A 23021-nucleotide genomic window follows, 5' to 3' on the forward strand; every position below is an offset into this window, starting at 1 on the left:
AGTGCGGGGAGCGCCTTCTGTGTGGAGTCTGCATGTCCTCCCCGTGGTTGGGTGGACGTTCGAAAGACATGCGTAAATGGGCATTCCTCCGTTGAAGGTTGAATGTAGAGCTGGCACCTCAGCATTCGTGAAAATCTACTGCCATTCATTAGCGGACCGGAGTTCCGCTGTGGCGGCCCCTAACCAGGAAAAGCCGAAAGACAACAACAACATGTGGTTAGATTTAGAACTGATAATTTTTAAACCAGAACTACAGTAAACATTTTTAACTAATAAATCTAATTCTTGTAGGGATTCTTCTGAGTTTATTAAAGTAAGTAAAATATTGTCTGCAAATAGCATTATCTTGAAGTTAAATTGATTATTTATATTAAAGCCTTTAATTTTGGGATTAGAATGGATTGCCAAAGAAAAGGGTTCTATTGCTAAAGCGAATAAGATTGGAGACATTGGACATCCTTGTTTGGTTCCTTTAGTAATTTCAATAGATTCCGACATAAATGGCCCTAATTTTACATAGACCAAATTGTTATTATAAATATTTTTTATAAAAGTAATGAACTGAATAGGGACTTTGTATGATTCAAGAATTTCAAAGAGATATTTCCAATGTAATGAATCAAAGGCCTTTGCAATATCAAGGGTGATTATAAGAGCTTCTTGATTATCTCTGTTTAAGATATCTATGGTGGTTAGAATTCTTTGAATATTGTCTTGGGTATGTCTATTATAAATAAATCCCGTTTGATCTTCAGTGATGAGATGAGTTAATGATTTCTTAAATCTGTTAACTAAAATAGACATTAGTATTTTATAGTCATTATTAATCAGAGAAATTGGTCTATATGAGTTGCACAAATGAGAATCTTTATTTTCTTTAAGTATAGAAGTAAATAATGAATATCTCCATGAAGGTGGAATTGTACCTTGTAAGTATGATTCATTCAGAGCTTTATGTAAGACTGATATAGCAGAGGATGGTAGTAGTTTATATATTTCATTAATAATACCATCTATGCCTGGTGATTTGTTATTTTTGATTTCTTTAATTTTTTTCAATAATTTCCTTTAAAGAGATTTGTTTCTGAATCTCATTAATTAAACTCTCTGGTAAGTGTTTTAATTTAGGAAAGTCCATACCATGGTCTGAAATTCCATGTTGAGAATCTTTGTTTTTGTACTGTTGTGAGAAGTGATGTTTAAAGCATCTAAAATATCACTTATATCAGAAACTTTTTTTATTATTCCTCCCTCATGAACCACGCTTACAATATTATTTTCAATGGAATGTCTTTTCACTCTCAATGCTAGATTACGCATATATTTTGGAGAAACAGAGAAAGAATCTAGTTTTAATTTTTCTAAGGCCAAATTGGTTTTGTAAGTTAGAATGTCATTATATTTTTATTTAAATATTCAATTTCCTTTTTCTTATTTGACAAGATTCTTGCATTATTGTTGCTAATGAATACAATTTGTTTTTGTATGATAGATAATTCAGACTCCCATTCCTTCATTTTATTGGGTGGCCTAATGGTTAAGGTGTTTGCCTCACAAACACAAGGTGCAGGCTTTCAGTCTCACAAGGGATAATTGGCTAGGCTTAAAATGGCTTGCAAGGGCAGTTAGCTTAGTACTAATCTATGAACCTATTATTAAACCATGTAATAGTTTTGCCATATAAATAAGCTTTCAAAGAGTCCCAGAGGATTACTACATTTACCTTGCTGGTTAGGTTTGTATCTAGAAAAAATTCTATTTCTGAGTCTAGCCAACGTTTAAACTGTTTTAATTTGGTAATATATGCTGGTATTCTTTTAGTGAAAGACAAGTTCTTAAAATCCATTTGAAGATTAAAAATAAGTGCATTGTGATCAGACATAGGGCACAGGATTATTGTAAAGTATGATATTTTTGTTTTTAGATCTTGGGATATAAAAATGTTGTCAATTCTGGTTTGAGTCTTGTATCTAAAAATCAAAGTGAGAATATTCTAGTGAATTTTCATTTTTGAGGTAAATTAAATCATATAGCTGTAAATTATCTACCCATTTTTTAAGATTTTTCCCTGTAGAGGTAATATGAAAAGGTCTCTTGTTAGTAGTTTCTGAATCATTAAGTAAATAGTTAAAGTCCCCTCCTAAAATTAGACTGCCTTTAGTATTTTTAATGATAAGTTCTAAATTTTTTTATTGTTGTTACTCTAATTCCAGGAAACCAATAAGCATTGACTAATGTCCAAATTCTATTTCTAAATTTTATTATAATTGATAAAAGACCTTCCTTATCTTCATAAGTGTAAATAATTTGAGAAAAGATAATGTTTTTCTTCCACAATGTTAGAACTCCTCTATTTTTTTTAGTGTTTGAAGATTTAGATAATTTTAAGTATTCATTCAGGTTCCAATCAAAGCTATCATTTATTTTGAAGTGAGTTTCTTGTAAAAAAATACTTGTGCTTTGTTTAATTTCAAGTATTTTAGTAGATTAAATCTTTTCCCTGGACTGTTTAAGCCATTAACATTTAGAGAAAGAAAGGTCAGATCCATCTTATTTGTTCAAAGGTTAAAAATGTTAGAATGATATAGTAGCAAACATTTGTAATATTTAAATCTTGTGTATCTTTCTTGGAAAGGTTATATTCTGATGACAAATTGCTAATTCCCATTGAAAAATAGAATTTAATATTAGATTGAGGCCTGAAAAAAGAAAAAAAAAAACATTTATACAAAGTGTTTAAACTTCAATAAATCCTTTAACTGACATGGAATGTAGACCATTCCTAATCTGACAGAACAAAGATATCCAGTCAGATTAATCATCATTCCAAAAATTTGAACAAAATTGCCCAACTTGAGGCTCCAGAGTATGTATTCTATAAAATTCTGTATGTTAATTGGTACGAGAGGACAACAATATTTTGATGTAATATATAATTTGATTATAATCAGTGCATTTTAAATTTCACTAATAAACATTGATGTTCTTCATCTCACATTGCTGCAGTCCTTACATATGGGTAGTCTGCTGTCCTCGGTCGGCCCGAATACCAAAGTATTAGGCTGACGTCGGTCAAGGCGCTTAAAACTGACATCAGGACGTCAGGGTACAAAAGCGCATGACCGACGTCATTTCCTCAGTCTTTTTTGCCGCATGGTCCGATGCAGAAGCAGCGTTGCAAGTGCCGTTCGGCGTTCTGAAATTTTTCGAATTCGGAGTTTCAGACCGAATCCAAGTTGGCTAAGTACCCCGTTGGGGATTATTTTGTTTTTTTCTTGCCTCAGTGTTTTACTGGATGTCAGAAAAAGTGAATAACTGTATTTCTTGTGGGAAACAGATACCGCATAGGGATTATCATTCTTTGTGTATTCCTTGTTTGGGGCCTGAGCACGACGTTGTTGGGTGTCGCTTTTGTGCTAGGTTCAATAAACGCACTATTAAGCGAAGGTTGGATTGTGCTAGGCTGGTCTTTGGGAAGCGGTGCAATTATAATATGCCGTCAAATTCTCCGGCGCCTGCTTCTCTGAAGAAGCGCAAAGACAAAACAGTTAAACCCAGGCAAGGTGAGTCGTCCGTTCCGGACGCCGGTTCTTTAGAGGCTTCAGTGGAACCGGTGGTTCCGACGGAGACTTCTCTGGAGTCTCAGGGGGAGACTTTGATTTTGCAGGAGGTGGTCTCTCAGGAGGCAGGTCAGGCTGAAGGGGCTTCCCAAGTTACTGTACTCCCCTCCCTTCCTAGGGTGGTTAGGCCTTCTCCTTCTGTTTCCAAGGCTTCTCCCAGAGGCAGGCCAGTTTCAGCTTCTGTTGGTGTCACTCCTAGTTCAGCAGGGTCTGTGCCTAAGAAGCACATGCTTAAAATGGCAGAAGATTTAATTACTCTGATTAGAGGTTCTATGCCCTCCTGATAAGAGGCCTAGGGTGGAGCCAGAGTTGGGAAGTTTTGAGCAGGCTTCGATATTTCAGAGTCTTCAGCTGAAGACTTGCAGGAGTATTCTCCTTATTCTGATTCTGATGCAGATGATTCCACTCCTTCTGCTTCTCCTCCAGAGGATTTTTCTTTTTCAGAGACACTTCATTCTATGAGGGAACATTTTAAGTGGGAAGGTCAGGACTTCTCTGATTCTAGGAAAAGGCTTAGGGAGTTTTTGCTGTTACCCCAGCATAGGCCCTTGGTTATACCCCCTGTTCTGGATGTTGTGGAAGATGTGTTTGCAGAGGCTTCACTTAATCCTGATTCTCTGCCTCCTGCTCCTGTTAAACTGGATAGGTATTACAGGGTGCCTGAGGCTCATAAATATCTTTATAAGAGTCCTAGGGTGGACCCAGAAACTATTAGTCAGGGACCTAAGGGGGTCAAGGCCTCTGTTGTAAAAAATCCGGTTCCTCTAGATAAAGAAGCCAGAGCTTTGGATAGATGGGGAAAGAAGGTCTATACTTCTTCTACCTTAGCTATGAGGGCTTTGAATTGCCAGTTTCATATGTTGAAATATCAAAACTTTCTTCTTTCTCAATTGAAGTCTAAGGTGGATGCTCTGGCGGAAGGCATTGAGTGTAAAGAGTTGCAAGATTTGGTGCATGTCTCTGAACAAGTGGGTAAGCATTCATTACAGTGTGGTTTTGATGCTGTGCAGGCCTCGTCTAGGGTGGCTGCCACTGGCTCAGTTCTTCGCAGGCACGCCTGGTTAAAGGATCAGAATTTATCTGACCATGTTAAGACAAGGATTTTGGATGCTCCTTTGCAGTCTGATGTGTTGTTTGGTTCACCTGTGGAATCAGTCTTGAAGAAAATGGAAGACAAGGCTAAGTCTATGCAGGCTGTTAAGGATTTTTTGCAAGTTCAGCCTCTGAAGTTTAGTAGGAATTGGCCTGCTAAGGGGTGGACGTATCCTTCTTATGATTCTCAGTCTAGGGGTAGATCTAGACGTGGTAGGGGCAGAGCTCAGAGTTCTTTCAGGCCTAGAACAGGGAGTTCACCTGCACAATCTTCGGGTGAGGACAGGGGCCAGTCCTTTCGTAAACAGGCCCAATGACCTACTTTTTCAGCTGCCAGATCCTTCTTGCCTGGCAGCACCTTTGGGAGGAAGGTTAGCACTCTTCAAGGAAAATTGGATGTTGATTACCCAAGACAAATGGGTATTGGATATCATACACCAGGGTTACAAGTTTTATTTCCATACCTTGCCTCCTTTCAAAGGCATGCCGGACGTTCCTCCTCAGCAAAGACTAGAGGCTCGCAAACAAATTTCTTTACTACTTCAAATAGGGGCCATACAAACGGTTCCTCTGCCAGAAGTGGGCCTAGGATTTTATTCTCGCCTGTTTCTAGTACCAAAGAAAGGAAACACGTGGAGACCAATTTTGGATTTATCCATCCTCAACACATATCTGGACATTCCCAAGTTCAAAATGTTAACGTTACAACAGCTTTTACCTCTGCTGGGCAAAGACCACTGGATGGTGACTCTGGATCTCAAAGAGGCTTACCTTCATGTTCCTATCAGGCCCAGTTGCAGGAAGTATCTGCGTTTTCGGGCTGGGACTTCACATTATCAGTTCTCTGCATTGCCCTTTGGCTTATCTACTGCGCCCAGAGTGTTCACGAAGGTTCTGGCTCCAGTGGTAGCTTTCTTCAGGCTAAGAGGAATACAGATCTATCCTTATTTGGACGATTGCCTGATACTGGCCCAAGAAAAGGACGAACTTCTTCATCATTTACAGTATGTGATGGCAGTGTTAAGATGCCTGGGGTATTCTGTGAACGAAATAAAGTCCAGTCTAGTACCCTCTCAGGACATGTGCTTTCTGGGTGTGAGACTGAATACAGCATCCCAGATGGCCTTTTTAACCCCGGACAAACAAAAGAATCTTTCTCTTTACTTCCACCAGTTGTCTCATCAGTCCAGGCTGACTGCAAGGACAGTCATTCAAGCCTTGGGGTTCATGGCATCTTGTATTCTGGTACTTCCCAATGCCAAACTGCATATGAGGAAGCTACAATGGTATCTCAAGAATGTATGGACACAGCACTGCCAAGATTTGGACACTGTCATTCAAATAATACCTTGCATTCAAAAGGAATTTTTGTGGTGGGCTCAGGAATGTCACCTAAACAAGGGACTCTCTGTGACCCGGCCAGAGGCGAGTCAGATTTTAACGACAGATGCCTCAGACAAAGCTTGGGGAGCTCATCTAAATGGAAAATGGATACAAGACACGTGGCCTGCCAGACTTCAACATCTACATATCAACTTGAAGGAGATGTTAGCAGTCCAATTTGCATTGATAGCTTTCAAGGATTTACTTCTTCCAGGGCAGGTGTTGATTCAAACAGACAACACAACTGTCATGTGGTACATCAACAAGCAAGGGGGAACGCATTCTTATCCTCTATGCAGACAAGCAATGATTTTGTGGGAGACTGCTCTCAGTTTACAGCTAAATCTTTAGGCAAGGTTTCTGCCAGGAGCACAGAACTCCTTAGCAGATGTGTTGAGCAGACAAATTATGGATCCCCACGAGTGGAAATTGGATCCTCATGTATTCCAGAGGTTGACAGTGTTATGGGGAACTCCAGACATAGATCTGTTTGCTTCTCCACTAAATTACCAGCTGCCAAAGTTTTGCACAAAAGGTTTCATCCCTCAGCTTGGAAAGTGGATGCTCTCTCATTCAATTGGAGCAATCTTCACGTGTATGCCTTTCCACCTCTGCCTCTCCTCCCAAAGGTACTGCTGAAGGTCAGACAGGACAAGCCAAACATGATTTTAATAGCTCCAGATTAGCCTCGACAGCACTGGTACCCATTACTGAGAAGTCTGGTACAGGAGCCTCCATGGCCTTTGCCTTCGATTCCTCACCTGCTGTCTCAGGAGAACGGTCATTTACTCAATGTCAAACTTCATTCTCTACATCTGACAGCCTGGCATATTCTGGTTTAAACCCTGGAGGGTCTCAGCTTCCACAACAAGTTTTGAATATTATTTTGGAGGCCAGAAGGCCTAGTACAAGGAAAGTTTACGCAGATACATGGAGGAGATTTTTATTTTGGAGTACAGCAAAGGACTTTGATGTTTCTGAACCTAATTTAAGTGTGGCACTTCAATACCTTACTGAGTTATTGGACAAAGGTTTGTCCTTCTCCTCTATAAAGGTTCATGCTGCAGCAATCTCTGCTCACTATGACTGTGACCCACCATTATTTTCTCAGCCTTTGTTTAAGCAATTCCTTAGAGGGGCAAAGAATATAAGACCCCCACGTAGAGCTCCTACTCCTGCTTGGGATCTCAATTTTGTGTTGGAGAAACTCACTCTACAACCTTTTGAGCCTGCAGCATCGGCAGAGTTGAAATATTTATCTTGGAAGACTGCTTTTTTGTTGGCCATTACCTCTGCGAGAAGGGTTTCTGAATTACAGGCCCTTATGGCAGTTGAGCCTTTCTTAATTTTCCACAAGGATAGGGTGTCTTTGCGTACTAACCCTTCTTTTATGCCTAAAGTTGTTTCTAGTGTGGCTTTAAACCAAACTATTCATTTGCCTACTTTTTATGCAAACCCCCAAAATAAAGGGGAAAAGATTTTGCACACTTTGGATATTCACAGACAGTTGCGATATTATTTGAGCAGAACTAAAGGGTTCAGGCAGTCTCAGCAGTTGTTTGTTTCTTTTGCTTTGGGTTCTCAGGGCAAACCTGTTTCAAAACAAACTATTTCTAAGTGGATTGGTTTTTGTATTGCTTTCTGTTATTCCCATCATGGTAAGGAGATTCCAGCTGGGATTAGGCCTCATTCCACTAGGGCTACTGCCACTTCTACAGCTTTTTAAGGGGTGGCTACTAAAGATATTTTGGAAGCAGCTACTTGGAGTTCAGTGCATACTTTCTCTAAGCATTACCACCTTCCACTTTACTCTAAATATAGGGCTGGATTTGCAACTGCAATTTTACAAGGCATGTTGGCAGCTCCTAATGCTTTATAGTTTTGCCATCCTCCCTTACCTCTGCTTTGGGATTCTACCCATATGTAAGGACTGCAGCAATGTGAGATGAAGAACATAGTACAGTTTTGTACCTACCATAAATGTAGATGTTCAAGATCCACATTGCTGCAGTCCATTACCCTCCCTCCTTCCCCTCTGTTGTTGAAGGTGGTGGTGTGGTTTGTGTTGTACATATTGTAAATATGGTTAGTGCACGGGTGGTTGGTTGGGTTTTGCTGGTTTTTGGCTTTGGCCTGTCTTGTTAGGGCCTTCTGACATCTGGGGCAAGAAAAGACTGAGGAAATGACGTCGGTCATGCGCTTTTGTACCCTGACGTCCTGATGTCAGTTTTAAGCGCCTTGACCGACGTCAGCCTAATACTTTGGTATTTGGGCCGACCGAGGACAGCGGACTACCCATATGTAAGGACTGCAGCAATGTGGATCTTCGAACATCTACATTTATGGTAGGTACAAAACTGTACTTTTAATTGAAAGGGAACATATTTTCATTACTGTATGGATAGTTATAGAATCAAAAGATTAATAGTTTAACAGTGAGTATGCATGATCAGGCTTATTAAAAGAGAAGAATTCAAATAGCAGATGATTACATAAGCACTTCTATTAGAATTAAAGATGAATAAACAAAATTAGCATTTACTGTAATAAATCAGTAAAGCAGTAGGTCAGCATTTGAGAATCATTTAAGTGACAATAATATAGTTAAACATTTTGATGAATTGAGAGTCACTAAATATGATGCATTCTCCAATAAACAAGTAATAGTTACATGACTGAGAATAAATAGGGAGAGTTTATCAAGGTAATTCCAAACTAGAGAAATTGTATGTCAAATTGTGACTTCCTCTAAGAGCCTTATAGTTCATTTTTATTACAAAGGGAAAATAATGATAGTATAATCCAATTGATAATTGGTTTATAAGCATCTTATTAGTCAATATATGTTACCGCTAAGAAGAGGTAGTATCAGAACTTAAAGAATCACTTAGAGAGAGTACTTAGTCATACACCCCTAAACTGTCAGACACTTTAAGTAGTCATTATTTATTAATGTTGATAATTAGATGCATAACTAGCCTTAGTTTTCCATCCTTTCAAGATCTAATTATATTATACATCAAAGTTACATTCCATTGAGCTTTCTCTCACTTGTTACCTCCCTATTAGAAAAGACCTTTCCCAGAAAAACATACATTTTATGTGGACTAAATCAATCTATTTTCCTATTTACCATTTCAGTTTAACATCAGCATAAGTTCATTATGTACTATAGATAGAGAGTTAGCTTCAGTTAAATCAGTAAGACCAGTCCGTGCTATAGAATTAAGTTAACTAAATCATTTCCCTTATTATGAAGTGTTTTATAAATGGTGCTTCCCTGTATAATAATTTCCCATATCATTTTTCTGCTACTTAATAACTAAACAACATTACAATACTATAATTATGAACAAAGGAATAGGAAATTAGAATGTACACTTGTAAGTGGTGATGGTTAAGGGAAACAATCTGCTCAAATGTTTTCTGAGTGCTCAGACGTTCGGTGAGTTTCAGATGACCATGGAGTGATGTCAATGTTAATTAACAAATCACCATTTAATTCCAAATCAACTATGTACAGATATATATAAAGAAAGCATGCAACAGTACTCAGCCTGCATTCAAACAGGATTCATCTATATGAGATGAAGCTTAGTAAATTAAGCTATTGTAGGCATATTTAATGAAAGGAAACTATTTCTTACTCAGGCAGGCATTCTGTACATGCCAGCCAGTCTGCAAAGTTATTTCAGATTATTTTCCCCTCCAGTAAATGCCTTTTAAATGAAGCTTTCCTGTAAAATAACTTTCCCATTCATTCTGCTATTTCCAATAGTTAAATAGCATTACAGTTATAGTCATTAATGTGTAGCTATGTAATAACTATGGATATGTTGCCAAACCAGGAACTAAATTAATCAGTTACTGTAGACTGCGAGAGTATAAAAACATTTTTACTTTTACACTGTAGTGATGGGTTTGAGTCTTCTGAACTTTTGTAGTTTTGGCTTGGTTCATGTAAACTTTCTGTATTTCTATAAAGTACAACTATCATATCATCTATTACAGTTAGTTTCTCTTTTATCAAGAGCTTATAGATACATTTATTTTTTTTTCTTTTTTCCTCATTAACTCCTATTTAATGATATGAAACAATTTTACCTTGTAACTCCCAGCAATTGTCATTGCATTTCTAATACATTAAACAGAACATTTGAGCTCTTCTCAGTAAATCTCTGTTTCTGCTGTGCTAATCCTCAGTCATTTTTATGGGCTAGTATGCCTTAACAGGAGTCCATTGTACCCGCTAATAATTAATGCTTTAATATATGTCCATTAGTAACAGAAGTGAAAATGTTCTGCCTTTACCAAACTAAAAACCAAAGTGATAGCAAAGGTGTTTACTGTTCTAAAACTGTGTTTGCTGTTGGTGAGCAACAATTACATGTGGTGGTGATTCCAGGAGATCAGCTGTTCAACAGTAGATTTTATTCAGTGTGTTCAGGTGTTTCCGTTAATTGTATAGTGCAAGTGTTATGGGCAAAACAAAAGTGTTAATGTGTATAAATTATAAGTACGATGATATGGGAGCCCAAGCTGTTTATTTATCTGGGTTGTCAGTTCCTTCAGTATTCGAAGAACTTCAATTTACAAGGATGAGGTCATCATTATTTACATAGCACCGCCCTGGTTAATATGGAGACCAAATGTTAAATGAGTTGTTTTCCCAGTATCGTCTCAATATTACCTCCTAATCCACTACTATTTCAAACACATTTCACGTTTGCTGTGATTTGTTTTCCGTACCTTAATAAAGTGATCTGGTTATTAGCTGGTGGACTGCTTCCGTGATTTTGGATTTACTATTTCAAACATCCCTTATGTAATCACATATTTTAAACAGCTGTTAAGCTGTTGATGTAGCACGACAAGTAAAACAACGCAGACTGCATGTCAGTTCCACAAACACCAATAAACAAGTATACAGAGATTCACTATATCACTCACCCCACAGTCAAAGCAAGCCTCATTCACACTAGATAAAGCCCAGCACATGAAACAACCATGAGTGTATTCAAGTGAAGAAAAACTGTTTCTTATTTCAAAGTAACGCTCTAGGCTATTATTTCGTGAAGGGAAACAGTAAACTATCAGCTTTGAATGTTGAAACGCTAGGCTGAATGAGTACAAGGGAAGAAAAGTCTGTACCATGTTTGAACCATACATTATGATATGTTAAAACAACCTCAAATAACTATATATATATATATATATATATATATATATATATATATATATTTTTTTTTTTTTTTTTTTTAACATAAACAGAACCAAGCCTTGACAGTAAGCATATCAGATTCCCAGATAGACAGGCAGCATTTTAACCTTTACTAAAAGGAGAAACAAAAACTGTTAAATTCAAGAGAGGAAATAAACGTGTGTATGCAGGATCTCACTGACTATACATATTAAGCATTCTTAACAGTTGTATCTAGATAAGAGAGAAGTAATATTAATTTTAAGTTGCAATTTCACTAATAAGATAAATGAGGAAGTATTCACAAACAAATAGAGTAGTGATACATACTTCTTTTAGACGTTCATGAACATTTTATGATTTAGTATGATCTTTGAGAGAACCAGAAAGTCCAGCATTCTTACACCCATCCAATTATTTTTCTCAGATGATCTTTTAAGAGTTGTAGATGGTGACCAGTCCATGCCTTCTGGAATTGTAATGATGTTTTTGTTTTGGATGTAAGAAACAGCTTCTTCAATATTATTGAAAGATCTCATTTCATTCTGATGAAAGATTTTGATTTTAGCTGGACAGACTAGTTGTGCCTTCATTTTATTTTGCTTTAACAGTCTTACCAATGGCCAAGAGCTTTTCCTCATTTCCAGGACTCTTGTGGAGTAATCGTTGTCAAACATTATTTGGTTTCCTTTGAATGACAAGGGACTTTTTCTCCAAGCTGTTTTTAGTATAAGTTCTTTGTCTAAGAAGGATAGAAACTTCACAACTGTGGATCTTGGGGAAGCATTAGGAGAAGAAGGAATAGGTTTCCCAATGGCTCTATGTGCTCTTTCAATACCATAGGACAAACCTTTTAAGTCCAGAAATTCAAGCAGCCAGGAATTTAGAAAGGAAATAATATCTTCTCCTTCTGTTTTATCAGAGAGACCAAAGATTCTAATATTTGTTCTCCTCTCTCTGTTTTCAACATCATCTACTTTATTTATCAGCCAGTTATTTTGTTGCAAAATGGATTCACAGTGGTATTTATCTTCCTTAAGTCTTCCATCTATATCATTCAGTGAAGTTTCAATGTCCAGAATTTTGGATTGTTGTTGCTGGAGGATCTCCTTCAAAACATCAGTTTATTGTTGACAGTTTATCTTTAAGTTTTCAAGGTTGTCAGTGAATCTGTCCATTTTTAAGGATAATTCCTGGAGAGTGGTAGATATAGACTGGATCAATTTTTTTTTGGTGAGGAATCAGAATGTAAAGATTTTGAGTTGCTCATCTCTGTTCAGCTAAATAACCATTAATTTTGACAGGAAATTCTTTAAGAAAGTTGAAAATCTAGTAGATTACAGGTTCTTAAACAGTTTGTACAACTTTTAAATTGCAGATAATAGAATATTAAATAATAATTTCCCTGTTTCTTAGTAACTGATGTGGAGCTCAAGAAAAAAAGCTGTTACCAGTTGGCCATCTAGGCTCCACCCCCCCAAACAAACTGTAATTTCTAGTATGACTTAAGTATATATAAAAAACTGCTCATCAGCTAGTCACCTAGTTCTAACAGTAGATGTGTACTTAGTCATGGTAAAATATACAAGTCCAAAACCATTAACTATAGTTCTGTGAGACTCAGAAGCAGAAAAAAAATTGGATTAATTTATTGCAAGGATTGCATGATAAAGTGACTGAGTGAACATTTAATGTCTTTGTGTGTGCTTGCTTAATGTAGTTCTCGTAAAGAAAATATATAAAAGCTGCGAGTTCCTGTCTGTTGCATTTAAAATTGCTAGATGTTTCCAACAATCGAAATTCTTAAGCAGAGCATTGCAGTGAAAACCAATTAAAAATAAACTGCTATTGCTGAGTCTCATAGAACTATATTTAATGGTTTTGAACTTGTATATTTTACCATGACTAAGCATTAGTTTCTGATTTGTGGTTTGGATTTTAAATAGTGAGTGTTAACTTGTGAATTTTTAAAGTCTGATGAAGTGTTGAGGATAATGTGAAAACGCTAGGTTATAATAAAAGCTGTTTGGTTTACTTTACTTTGCCGTGTTTGTTGTTACTCAGTTTTTATCAACCAAGGTTGTTGTAGATCGCAGCACAGTGGGTGTAAGGGAATATTCCCTTTTCCCCACTGTACTTTGATCTTTAGAATATGTAAGTAGTGGGGATGCAGCATAAATGTGTTTAATATTGTCATTTTTTTTTTGTTTTTGTTTTTTTTTTTTTTTTTTTTTTTTTGCTTTTTGTTAATCTGTTTTTCCACAAAAGTGCATTTTTGGATAAATGGAGTCGCAGAATTAAGTTTCAGAGAAACATAATTTTGGTGGATTGAAGTAGACCCATATATATATATATATATATATATATATATATATATATATATATATACTGTATCATCCACAAAGCATCTATAATAGGAGATATTAATGACAAATACTTTGTTGTTCATCACATGATTGGATTCCCAGTATGCTAATATGATGCTCACATAACTTTTGGCACGGAAAGTGCCCATGGCTACTCCCCATTTCTACCAATAGATATTCTTCTCATATAGAAAAATGTTCTCCAATACTATAGTTAGCAGTTGGCATAATAAATCATTCCTACTATTAGTATAACCTTCTTTACCTTGTAAAAAATTCCTTACAGCCATAACCCCATATACATTAGGGATTACTGTAAAGAGGCTATTCACATCCAGCGTAGCCATAGAATAATCTCTGAAGTCAGTAATCGCTAATTTGGATGTATACAAAGTATCAAGAAAATCCTTTGTATTTTTCAAAACAGTGAAAGCCAAGGAAAAGGCATTTTTCAACTTGTGTTCAATATAGATAGAAAGGAGTTCCGTGGCCCATCCTGCACCAGCAACTATGGGTCATAATGAAGGATTCTCATAGCATTTATGAATTTTGAGAAGCCCTTTTATAGTTGGTATCACAGGAGAAGTAATCTTAAAGAAATCATATAATGTTTCACCAATTCTCCAACACATTAATAATTCATATAAAATATCGTTCAAGTTCTTAATCATCATATTGATGGTAGCATGACCAATCAGTTGATATGTGGATTCTTCATTCAGCATATTAAGCATCTTATTATTATAATCTGAACTATGTAGGATAATAACAGCACCATCTTTATCTCCTGGACAAATGGTGATAGTATCATTCTAAATTAATTCTTTCAAGGCCAGTATCTCTTCATTACTTAAATTATGAAAGTGATGCCTAGGTTAATTAAGTCTCTTATAAATACCAGTTTCACACACTTTCAAAAAGGTGTCTAAATAGCATTGTTCTGGGGTATAACAAGGCTAGGTCTCTTTAGTCTTCAACAGTTATCATTTTTACTTAAGCCAAAAATATAGTTCAACATCACATTCCTACAAAACATTTTCAAATTAACCGTTATGTCACTCATTTGTGATGGAACCACAGGAATGAAGGATAAACCTTTATTTAACAAAGATCTTTAGGCAGAAGAAAGTTCAAGGTTACTGAAATTCACGACCAGGTCAGAGTCGGAAGATACAGGATAAGTTAATGTTCCTTTGAAAGCTTCCTCCTTTTCCTTCCTCTGCTCAGTGAACAATCCCCTTTGCATACAGGCTGTTGTAATAAAGGTGTAGAAATCCCTCCAATGAGACCCATTGTCTCTAGCAAAGGTTGGGCCACTGAACCTTTGTCCATTTATGTGGAGAAATGTCTGAATTCCATACTCAATGAATGTAGTAGTGTTCTGAGGGATACAAAGATGTTTTTAGAGATGTTGTATGATAAAATGAAAGGTGTAGATGAACAGTATTTTTTGTTATATTGGACATAGTGTCCCTGTTTACTGTTATCCCCAGTAATTGGGGGATAGAGAATATTAGAAACTTATTAACTATGAAGAAGACTTATACAGTTGATAAGATAAATTTGATATGTTTTCTGCTTGAAATTATTTTAGAAAATAACATATTTATATTCAGAGATGAATATTTTTTGCAAAAGATTGGCGTGGCTATTGGCACACCTTGTGCCAATAGCTACGTCAATCTACTTTAGTAGAATGGGAGTATAATGTATTTTTGTCCTTGGAATTCTATTTTGATAAAATAATCTGGTATACCCGTTTTGTCGATGATATGTTTCTCTTATGGAAAGGGACCAATGACTCATTTATAGAATATCTTGGTAATACCACCACTTTTTAAAAATTCACTAGTAAAGTTTCTGAGAATGAGATAGACTTCGTTGATGTGAAAATAAAAAAGTCTGACTTGGTAGGAATTCATACCAGTATGTTTAGAAAATCCACTAGAAGGAATGCATTACTGCATAATAACAGCATGCATCCACAATTAGTAAAAAACAACATAGTGAGAGCGCAAATACTGCGACTTATGAAACTGCATAATGAAGATGCATCACTTGAACTGGCACTGGCAAATATTAAAACTAAATTTTTAGAGAGAGTCTATTCCAGTGAGATTTTTGACAAGCAGTTATTTGAGCTGACTAAAATTAGGGATACCAGAGGGAAAGCTTATTTCTCCAAGAAGGTAGTAACATCAGACTTTTCGGAGAAAAATGTCAACAGACTTAGATTTCCCATAACTTATAGTAGTGATATTGGTGATTTCTGTGATATATTTAACAGAAATAGGAATATTTTAAGCACAGCTAAAGATCTTGAAGATTTGATAGACAACAGACCAAACTTTGTCTTTAAAAATAAAAAAAACCCTGAAGCATCAGCTATGTTATAACAGCAATGCAATGAAGAATTGTGATTTGTCCCAGAGAAAAGGTACTTATGCATGTAGAAACTGCTCGGCCTGTAAATATATATATTCTTGCTCCACATTCATTTACACTAAGTTAGGCTTTGAAATATATGCCAAACATTATGCAGACTACAGAACCAAGAACGTTATTTATTTTGCATTCTGCGTAGTCTGCCAGGCTTATTATATTGGTAAAACCAACTGCATGTTGAAAGAACGTATACAAGAGCATTACAGGGATATTTTAAACAAAAAAGAGACAAATGCCCTGGTGAAACATGTTGAGATAGCTGGCAACACACATCCCTTTAAATTGTTAGTGTTAGAAATGTTAAAGGAAGGAATGAGAGGTGGTGACTTGATTAACAGAACAGAAACAGCTGAATAGAGATGGATTTTAAAATTAAATGCATATAATTCTCCAGGGATTAATGAAGCAGTTTCCTTGAAGCCATTTTTAAAGAATAGAGCTCTTAAACATTGATTACATTGTGATGTTGTATTATATATATTTTATTTTTTTTTTTACACCCATTTGGTACAGTTTTTAAAGAAAATTCTTAATTATATATTTATTGCATTATAGGTTTATTGATTGATTGATTAATTGTTATACATGCTTTTATATTTAAATAGGAGTCAATTTGTTGTTTTATTCAGTCTGATGAAGTGGTTCGAGAGACCGTAAAAGCGCTTACTGTTTGTTGAAGAATAAAAGTGATTTCTACAGAATTACAGACGTGGTGGAGTGGCTCATTTATTTGCTGTTCTTGGGATTGTTTGCTTTTTATGAGCCTATCCTTTACCAGAGCATTGGTATTGTTTTTTCTATGTTGTAATAAAGGTAATGGGTGCGCTGTGAAAACCAAAGATAATGCACAAGTGTCTTTACATCTTGCTCCCAAGTTACTAGCAGTGTTATCTTCCAAACACCTTTCAGTAGACGCGTATTAGAAGTGTTGAAATTAGAGCTGGTAATTTGAGGGGAATTTACTTTAGTCCATGATTTATTGGCACCAGCTAATTCATTAGCAGAATTACTATCCTGCATCTGTGTTAAACTGTTAGCATGTCATTTGTTAGTGGGACTGTCTCTAGGTCATTGGAAAATTCTTCCATTTTATTTATTTTTTATTTCTTTTTTATTTCCTTTTTGTTTGTACGCTATATGGCATTTTATTAAAGTACTCGATTTTAATTTATGTTTGGAGCCCTAATGGTAGTTGTGCTCTGTTTCTTCTGCATTTTATATATGTGTGTATAAATATATATATATATATATATATATATATATATATATATATACATATATATATATATATATATATATATATATATATATTATATACACATACATACATATACATATATGTGTGTGAAAATCCTACTAGGACAGCTGAACTTTATTTGGAGTTAATCAGAGTCTCTTTAATTGATGGCAGGTGTGTACCCAACAAGACTGAATGCTGTAATTAAATCAAAAGAGCTTCAACAAAATATTAGTTTAAGGGTGTGTACACACACCAAAGTATTAGTTTAAGGGTATGCACACTTGTGCAACCAGCGTATTGTACTTATTTTATTTTTTATATTTTTCCCCTAACAGATTTGTTTGTTTTTCAATTGAATTGTACAGGTTATATAGGTCACATTAAAGGTGGGAAAAGTTTTGAAATTATTTACTGTGGTCTCATTTTTTTATATCACAAAAATCTAGCATTTTAACAGGGGTGTGTAAACTTTTTATATCCACTGTATATTCTCCCCCCTTACTCTCTAAACATCTAGAAATAGTACGTAGAAATGTGTGTGTTTGTGTTTGTGTGTGTGTGTGTGTGTGTGTGTGTGTGTGTGTGTGTGTGTGTGTGTGTGTGTGTGTGTGTGTGTGTGTGTTACTGTTTGTGTCTGTATGTGTCCAGTCAGTCTGCCCACTCTTTTCCACTTTATTGAAGGCAAGGTTTAATTATGAGAAGCTGTAGGTACGGCAGCCATTAGGGACGGTTCATGTTTTTCTGTAAAGCCATATTACCCTTGCACCTACCCAGCAACATCCCTTGCGCAGAGCATCTGGTTAATGTCAGTGCTAAACCACCTCTAATTTCTGCAGGGGGCTCACATTCAGTAGATTTCTTTGGCTACCCACGTCAGTTGTCATATAGTTACTTATGTGGTCTGCACTGGGCAAATCTGACTGCATGTGCCCCTGGCCACATGCACTTCCTCACCCAAGGATGGATACACCCATTCCTCCTGCCTGCTCCATCATCTAGTGCCCAAGCCACTAATTAAACTCAGCTTGCCTAGACCATAGTTAGGGTTTAATCTTTTTGTGCCAGTACAGGCTCAGTGTTTTCACTCAGCCAACAAACTAGTCATTTTTCACAATATGACTTTACTATTTGTCATTTCTTTTACATCAAATTCAAACTGCTTCTTTGAACACAAAAGGGCTTTTAACTTTTGCAGTGCAAAGTCATGATTTACCCTACACACATTCATATGTCCGTAGGTAAGTAAGTAAGTAAATAAATAAATAGTAGATAGCAGAATAGTCATAAAAGTGCAGACTGCAAAGCATTACTTCTGAACTTCACTGCAGTTCTTAGCTTGCAGTTTCTTCAGCAGTGAAACAAAACATTGCTGCAGCCAGTTCACCACTACAGCTCTACAGCCACAGTTTATAACATCTTTATTTATAGATGCTTTGTTGGAAAACAGCCTATTTTACAAATGATTCCCCAACAACTACTTTCAAGTAAAATAGTTGGAAGGCATTGGCACATTACTGTTATTTTTACATCTTTTCTGCTACATACTTACATTTTTGACAACATATTTGTCACCAGTACCTTCACCAATTACAAGTGAGTGTGTATGAGTTAAAAAAAATATTATTTTCAATGTTTCATTTCTTAGTAAAATACATTCTAAATGTTAAAGCTCTTTGATTATTCTAGATTGTCGTGAAAATGTTATTTTTTAGTTATACACCTGTAATATGTATAGTCATTCAATTTTATTTTATTTACATGCTAACCAGGTAAGTGATGTGGTCCATCTCAGACCCTTTGTAGCCATGGCCAAGGCTACACAGGTATAGGGTAGATACAATATATATATTGATATATATGGATATATTTAGTTTAGTCAGTCAAGCAGCACATTTTTAAAAGTAAGGTTAAACTAGCGTAGTTAGATAAAAGCTCAAACAGGTATACACAGAACATGCAAGGCTCCATGCAGTGACAAGAGGTCAAAAGTGAATTCAGATATCTTACCACTAAGATGTAGATGTCCATGTTATTTGTGACAGCATCCATGACAGCTAAAGCATCAACCAGAGATGAGTGTAATTCACCTTCCAGTTTGTCAGCTCTATTCAAGACTTATACATAGTACTACAGCTGTTAGCATTGCTGCCTCGCAATGCTTGGTTCTATCATTTTATTTTCAACAGGAGTTTCTTTTTTGTAGAGTCTGTATGTCATAAATATGCCCATGTGGATTCTTGCTTGTTGCTCCAGTTTCCTACCACATCTCATACACATGCTGTAGATAAGTTGGTAATTCTCAAAATTACTTATAGATATGTGTGTCATACATGAGGAAATGCTACAGAGGCTTAGAGACTTTGCTTTGTGCTCACTGAGTACCTGGATAAGCACTGGTTCCTCTCAGCCCTGAAGTGGAATAAGTGGGTAATCAGAGAAAGAATAGATGAACTGATTAGTTAAATAATTTTAGTTCAAAACAAATAATAAAATGTTATTTTCTGTTATGTAGCAGCATATAACAAGCTGGTTCATCAGTGGTGTATACACAAGTTAAGAAGTGCTTCTGTTGATAGGGAACAGCATGTAATTATGTTAAAATAGGATATATGAATCTTGAAGCAGAAGTAAATCATGTGACATAAAAGGAAACTGAAAAAAGAAAAGAAAAATCTGTGGCGATTAGGATGGCTTAATGTTGGCTTATACTGACACATAAAATGCTTCAGGTATACTGTTGGTTCTCAGGATAATCACCATTGCCTGTTTAACTGCGTATTTTCACAGAATTTTATTGCACTGGATTTGTTTACAGGTTTTAAGAGCATTGACCTGATACCTCTAGCAGCAGTGAGTGTGAACCTGTTTTCCAGTGGGAGTGAATTAAAAGTGACTGGACCAGTTCATATCACGTTACCTTTACCCCCTTCGAGTTCTGTGAGCCCTGCTGATGCTGTACCTGCTTGGACACTTGATAGAAAAATGGGTAAGTTCTAGCTTATCTCTTCATTTATTCAATGAGTTATTTAAGACAAGACAGATGTGCTGGATAAGAAACAAGTTTTCAAGTACAGTCTGTGTTAAAGGGGAAAAAAAAATGCCTTTTCAGTAACAGCTTAGCCAAAACTCTATGTGCCACAATCAGCATTTTAGGCTCAGATTTGATGATATCTGGGATTCAGAATAACAACATACTGTCCCTAGAAACAGTGTTAGTTTGCTGGTGACTTCTTACACAAATTGATAAAGGTAATGTTTCTGTATGTGCACTTTTAAGGACGGAAATAAGGAATAAATGGATGTGGACTTACATAATAGGCATAGAAAAAGTGCAGGACAAACAAAGTAATTACATAAAGAAATGTATGATCTGGGGTATGCATTATGTTTATGAGTAAAGCAAATGCAAAATTAAAATAATCCCTCCGCTGTTGTAATTGGCAGGCTTGCAGTGATTGGCAAGCAGGGATACAAATGGTGACGCTACCTAAAAACACTTTGGACATACAGATCTTGTGCTAAGTAAAATAAAAAAAAAATCTTACTTTCTGATTTAGAATTAGATGGCTGCTATCATTTTGCTGAAATAATTGTAAATGCATATTTTGTGTAAACAATTGATTAAAAACACATGTATCTATCTATCTATCTATCTATCTATCAATGTATCTATCTATCTATCTATCTATCTATCATTCACTGAGGCATGGTTTAAAGCCATGAAGAGCATAACAGCAGTGCAAGGCTATAATGCCTTCCACACATTTAGACCAGCTACTACAGAGACATGAACTAAAGGTGGAGGTGAGTTGATTTTCATCAAAAATAAATATTTCTCAAAGCTGGTCAAACAGGATGATGCACTTAAGCTTCTCCACATTCAACTCACCATAGATAAAATCCAATACCACTTCCTTGCAAGCTATAGGTAACTCTGTATGACCCAGGAAACCCATAACATGTATTTAAGCTTACTGGAAACACTCACCATTCAACTCAATACTATATTCACGGGCGATATTAATTACCCCTCTGTTAACTGGGAATCATATACGACACCACATGTGCAGACACACATATTCTCGATTTTGTAAACACAGACTCCCTAGCCCAGATTATCAATATGCCGACCAGGGGTCCAATCATATTGGATCTGTTCCTCACTAACATAAGAGAGTGCTGCATACTCCATAGTGTAATGTCCTCTCTAGTAAGGTCAGACCACAAAACAGTCTCCTTTGAAGTAAAAATAAAACTCAGAACCCCAGATAACCCTGAAATGTTCAGAAGCTCCTCTTAGGCCAACAACCTACTATTAAGTGATAACCTGGCAAAATTTCAAGGCCCCATAAACCCTAAGAACACTGCTGCCTACGTAGAATTGTTCACAGAAACCTTAAACAAGCATGTTACCAGCTGAATCAAGGCAGTTGTACCCATCAAGAGTAAGTACAGAACTGATTCAAAAAACAAGCCACCCTAGTGAAATCAAAACATCAGTAGGCTGTACAACCGAATGAAGAAAATCATTGCAAAAATTAGGAGGTGTAGCAGCCAGCAGGATAAAAGCACTCTCAGCAAACTAAAACATAACTCAGTGGAAAAATAAAGTCTACAAAGCTAAGTTTGAGGTAAGTTCACTTCCCATGTCAAGGACAACCACAAGGCATTCTTTAGCTTAGTCCACAACCTCAAAGGCAGGGCACATTTGTGTGCAGAGCTTATTGTTAATGGAGCCACCTATATTATGCCAGAAGATGTAGCAAACTTACTGGCAGCCAAATTCAGCTGTGATTTTACCCCTCTCTCCCCCTCAACCTCCTCTCAGGAAATGCTGTCAAATGTAACTCCTTACTATCACTAGGGATCATCTCCTCAATGCTCTCTCTTAAGGCCAAGAACACTGCATCAGTGGGCCCAGACCAATGTCTCAGGATGCCTATTAAATAGAATTAAACATGATCTATCAGGCCCTCTGGAACTGATATTTAACTGTAGCCTCCAAACAGGCTTTTTACCTAACAAATAGTGAACAACAACAGTCATCCCTCTGCACACAGGTGGGTCATCTGCATGCAAAGCCATGGAAATAATTATCATGGAAATGATCACTAATGACATAGGAAATCCACAGACACTGGACCCAACTTAATTTGGTTTCCTCAGGGACAGGTTATGACTACTTAACCTGGTTGACTTTTTTGGGAAGGTCACCAAAGCAATGGATGAGGGCAAAATGGTTCACACTACCTACCTTGACATGGACCAAGGCATTTGACACAATACCCAACTCAGGCATTGTTGACAAACTCAGGAGGTTAAGTACAAACCCTTATGTCACCCAGTGAATAGTGAACTGGCTCACAGACAGGACCCAGAAAGTTAGAATCGGGGAGTCCACCTCTCCAAAAAGGCCAGCAACAAGCAGAGTCCCTCAAGGATCAGTCCTGCGAATGCTGCATTTTTGAATTTACTTCTCTGAAGTCAAGGCTAATGTCAAGGGCTTCTGACTGACAAAATTTGCAGATGATTGCAAATTAGGAGCTGCCATAGACTCCCCTACCATCACAAATGTTTTCCAGGAAGGGCTGATCCAGACAAATAACTTCCATCAGGATTATGGACTAAAACTAATGCCAACAAATGCATAATATTATCTTTCACGAAGTCATCAC

General features: G+C 36.5%; 1 protein-coding gene across 1 annotated transcript in view; it reads left to right on the forward strand.

The window, feature by feature from the left end:
- Positions 1–23021, forward strand: part of FAM171B (family with sequence similarity 171 member B) — a 777296-nt gene that overhangs the window by 352574 nt on the left and 401701 nt on the right. The window contains exon 5 of the mRNA XM_044075125.1: positions 20162–20332. Within this exon, the coding sequence (XP_043931060.1) occupies positions 20162–20332 (171 nt within the window). The remainder of the gene's footprint in view (positions 1–20161; positions 20333–23021) is intronic.

This window comes from Protopterus annectens, chromosome 6.part0, assembly GCF_019279795.1.
Source record: "Protopterus annectens isolate FY-2018-M chromosome 6.part0, PAN1.0, whole genome shotgun sequence".
Classification (NCBI taxonomy): Eukaryota; Metazoa; Chordata; order Ceratodontiformes; family Protopteridae; genus Protopterus; species Protopterus annectens.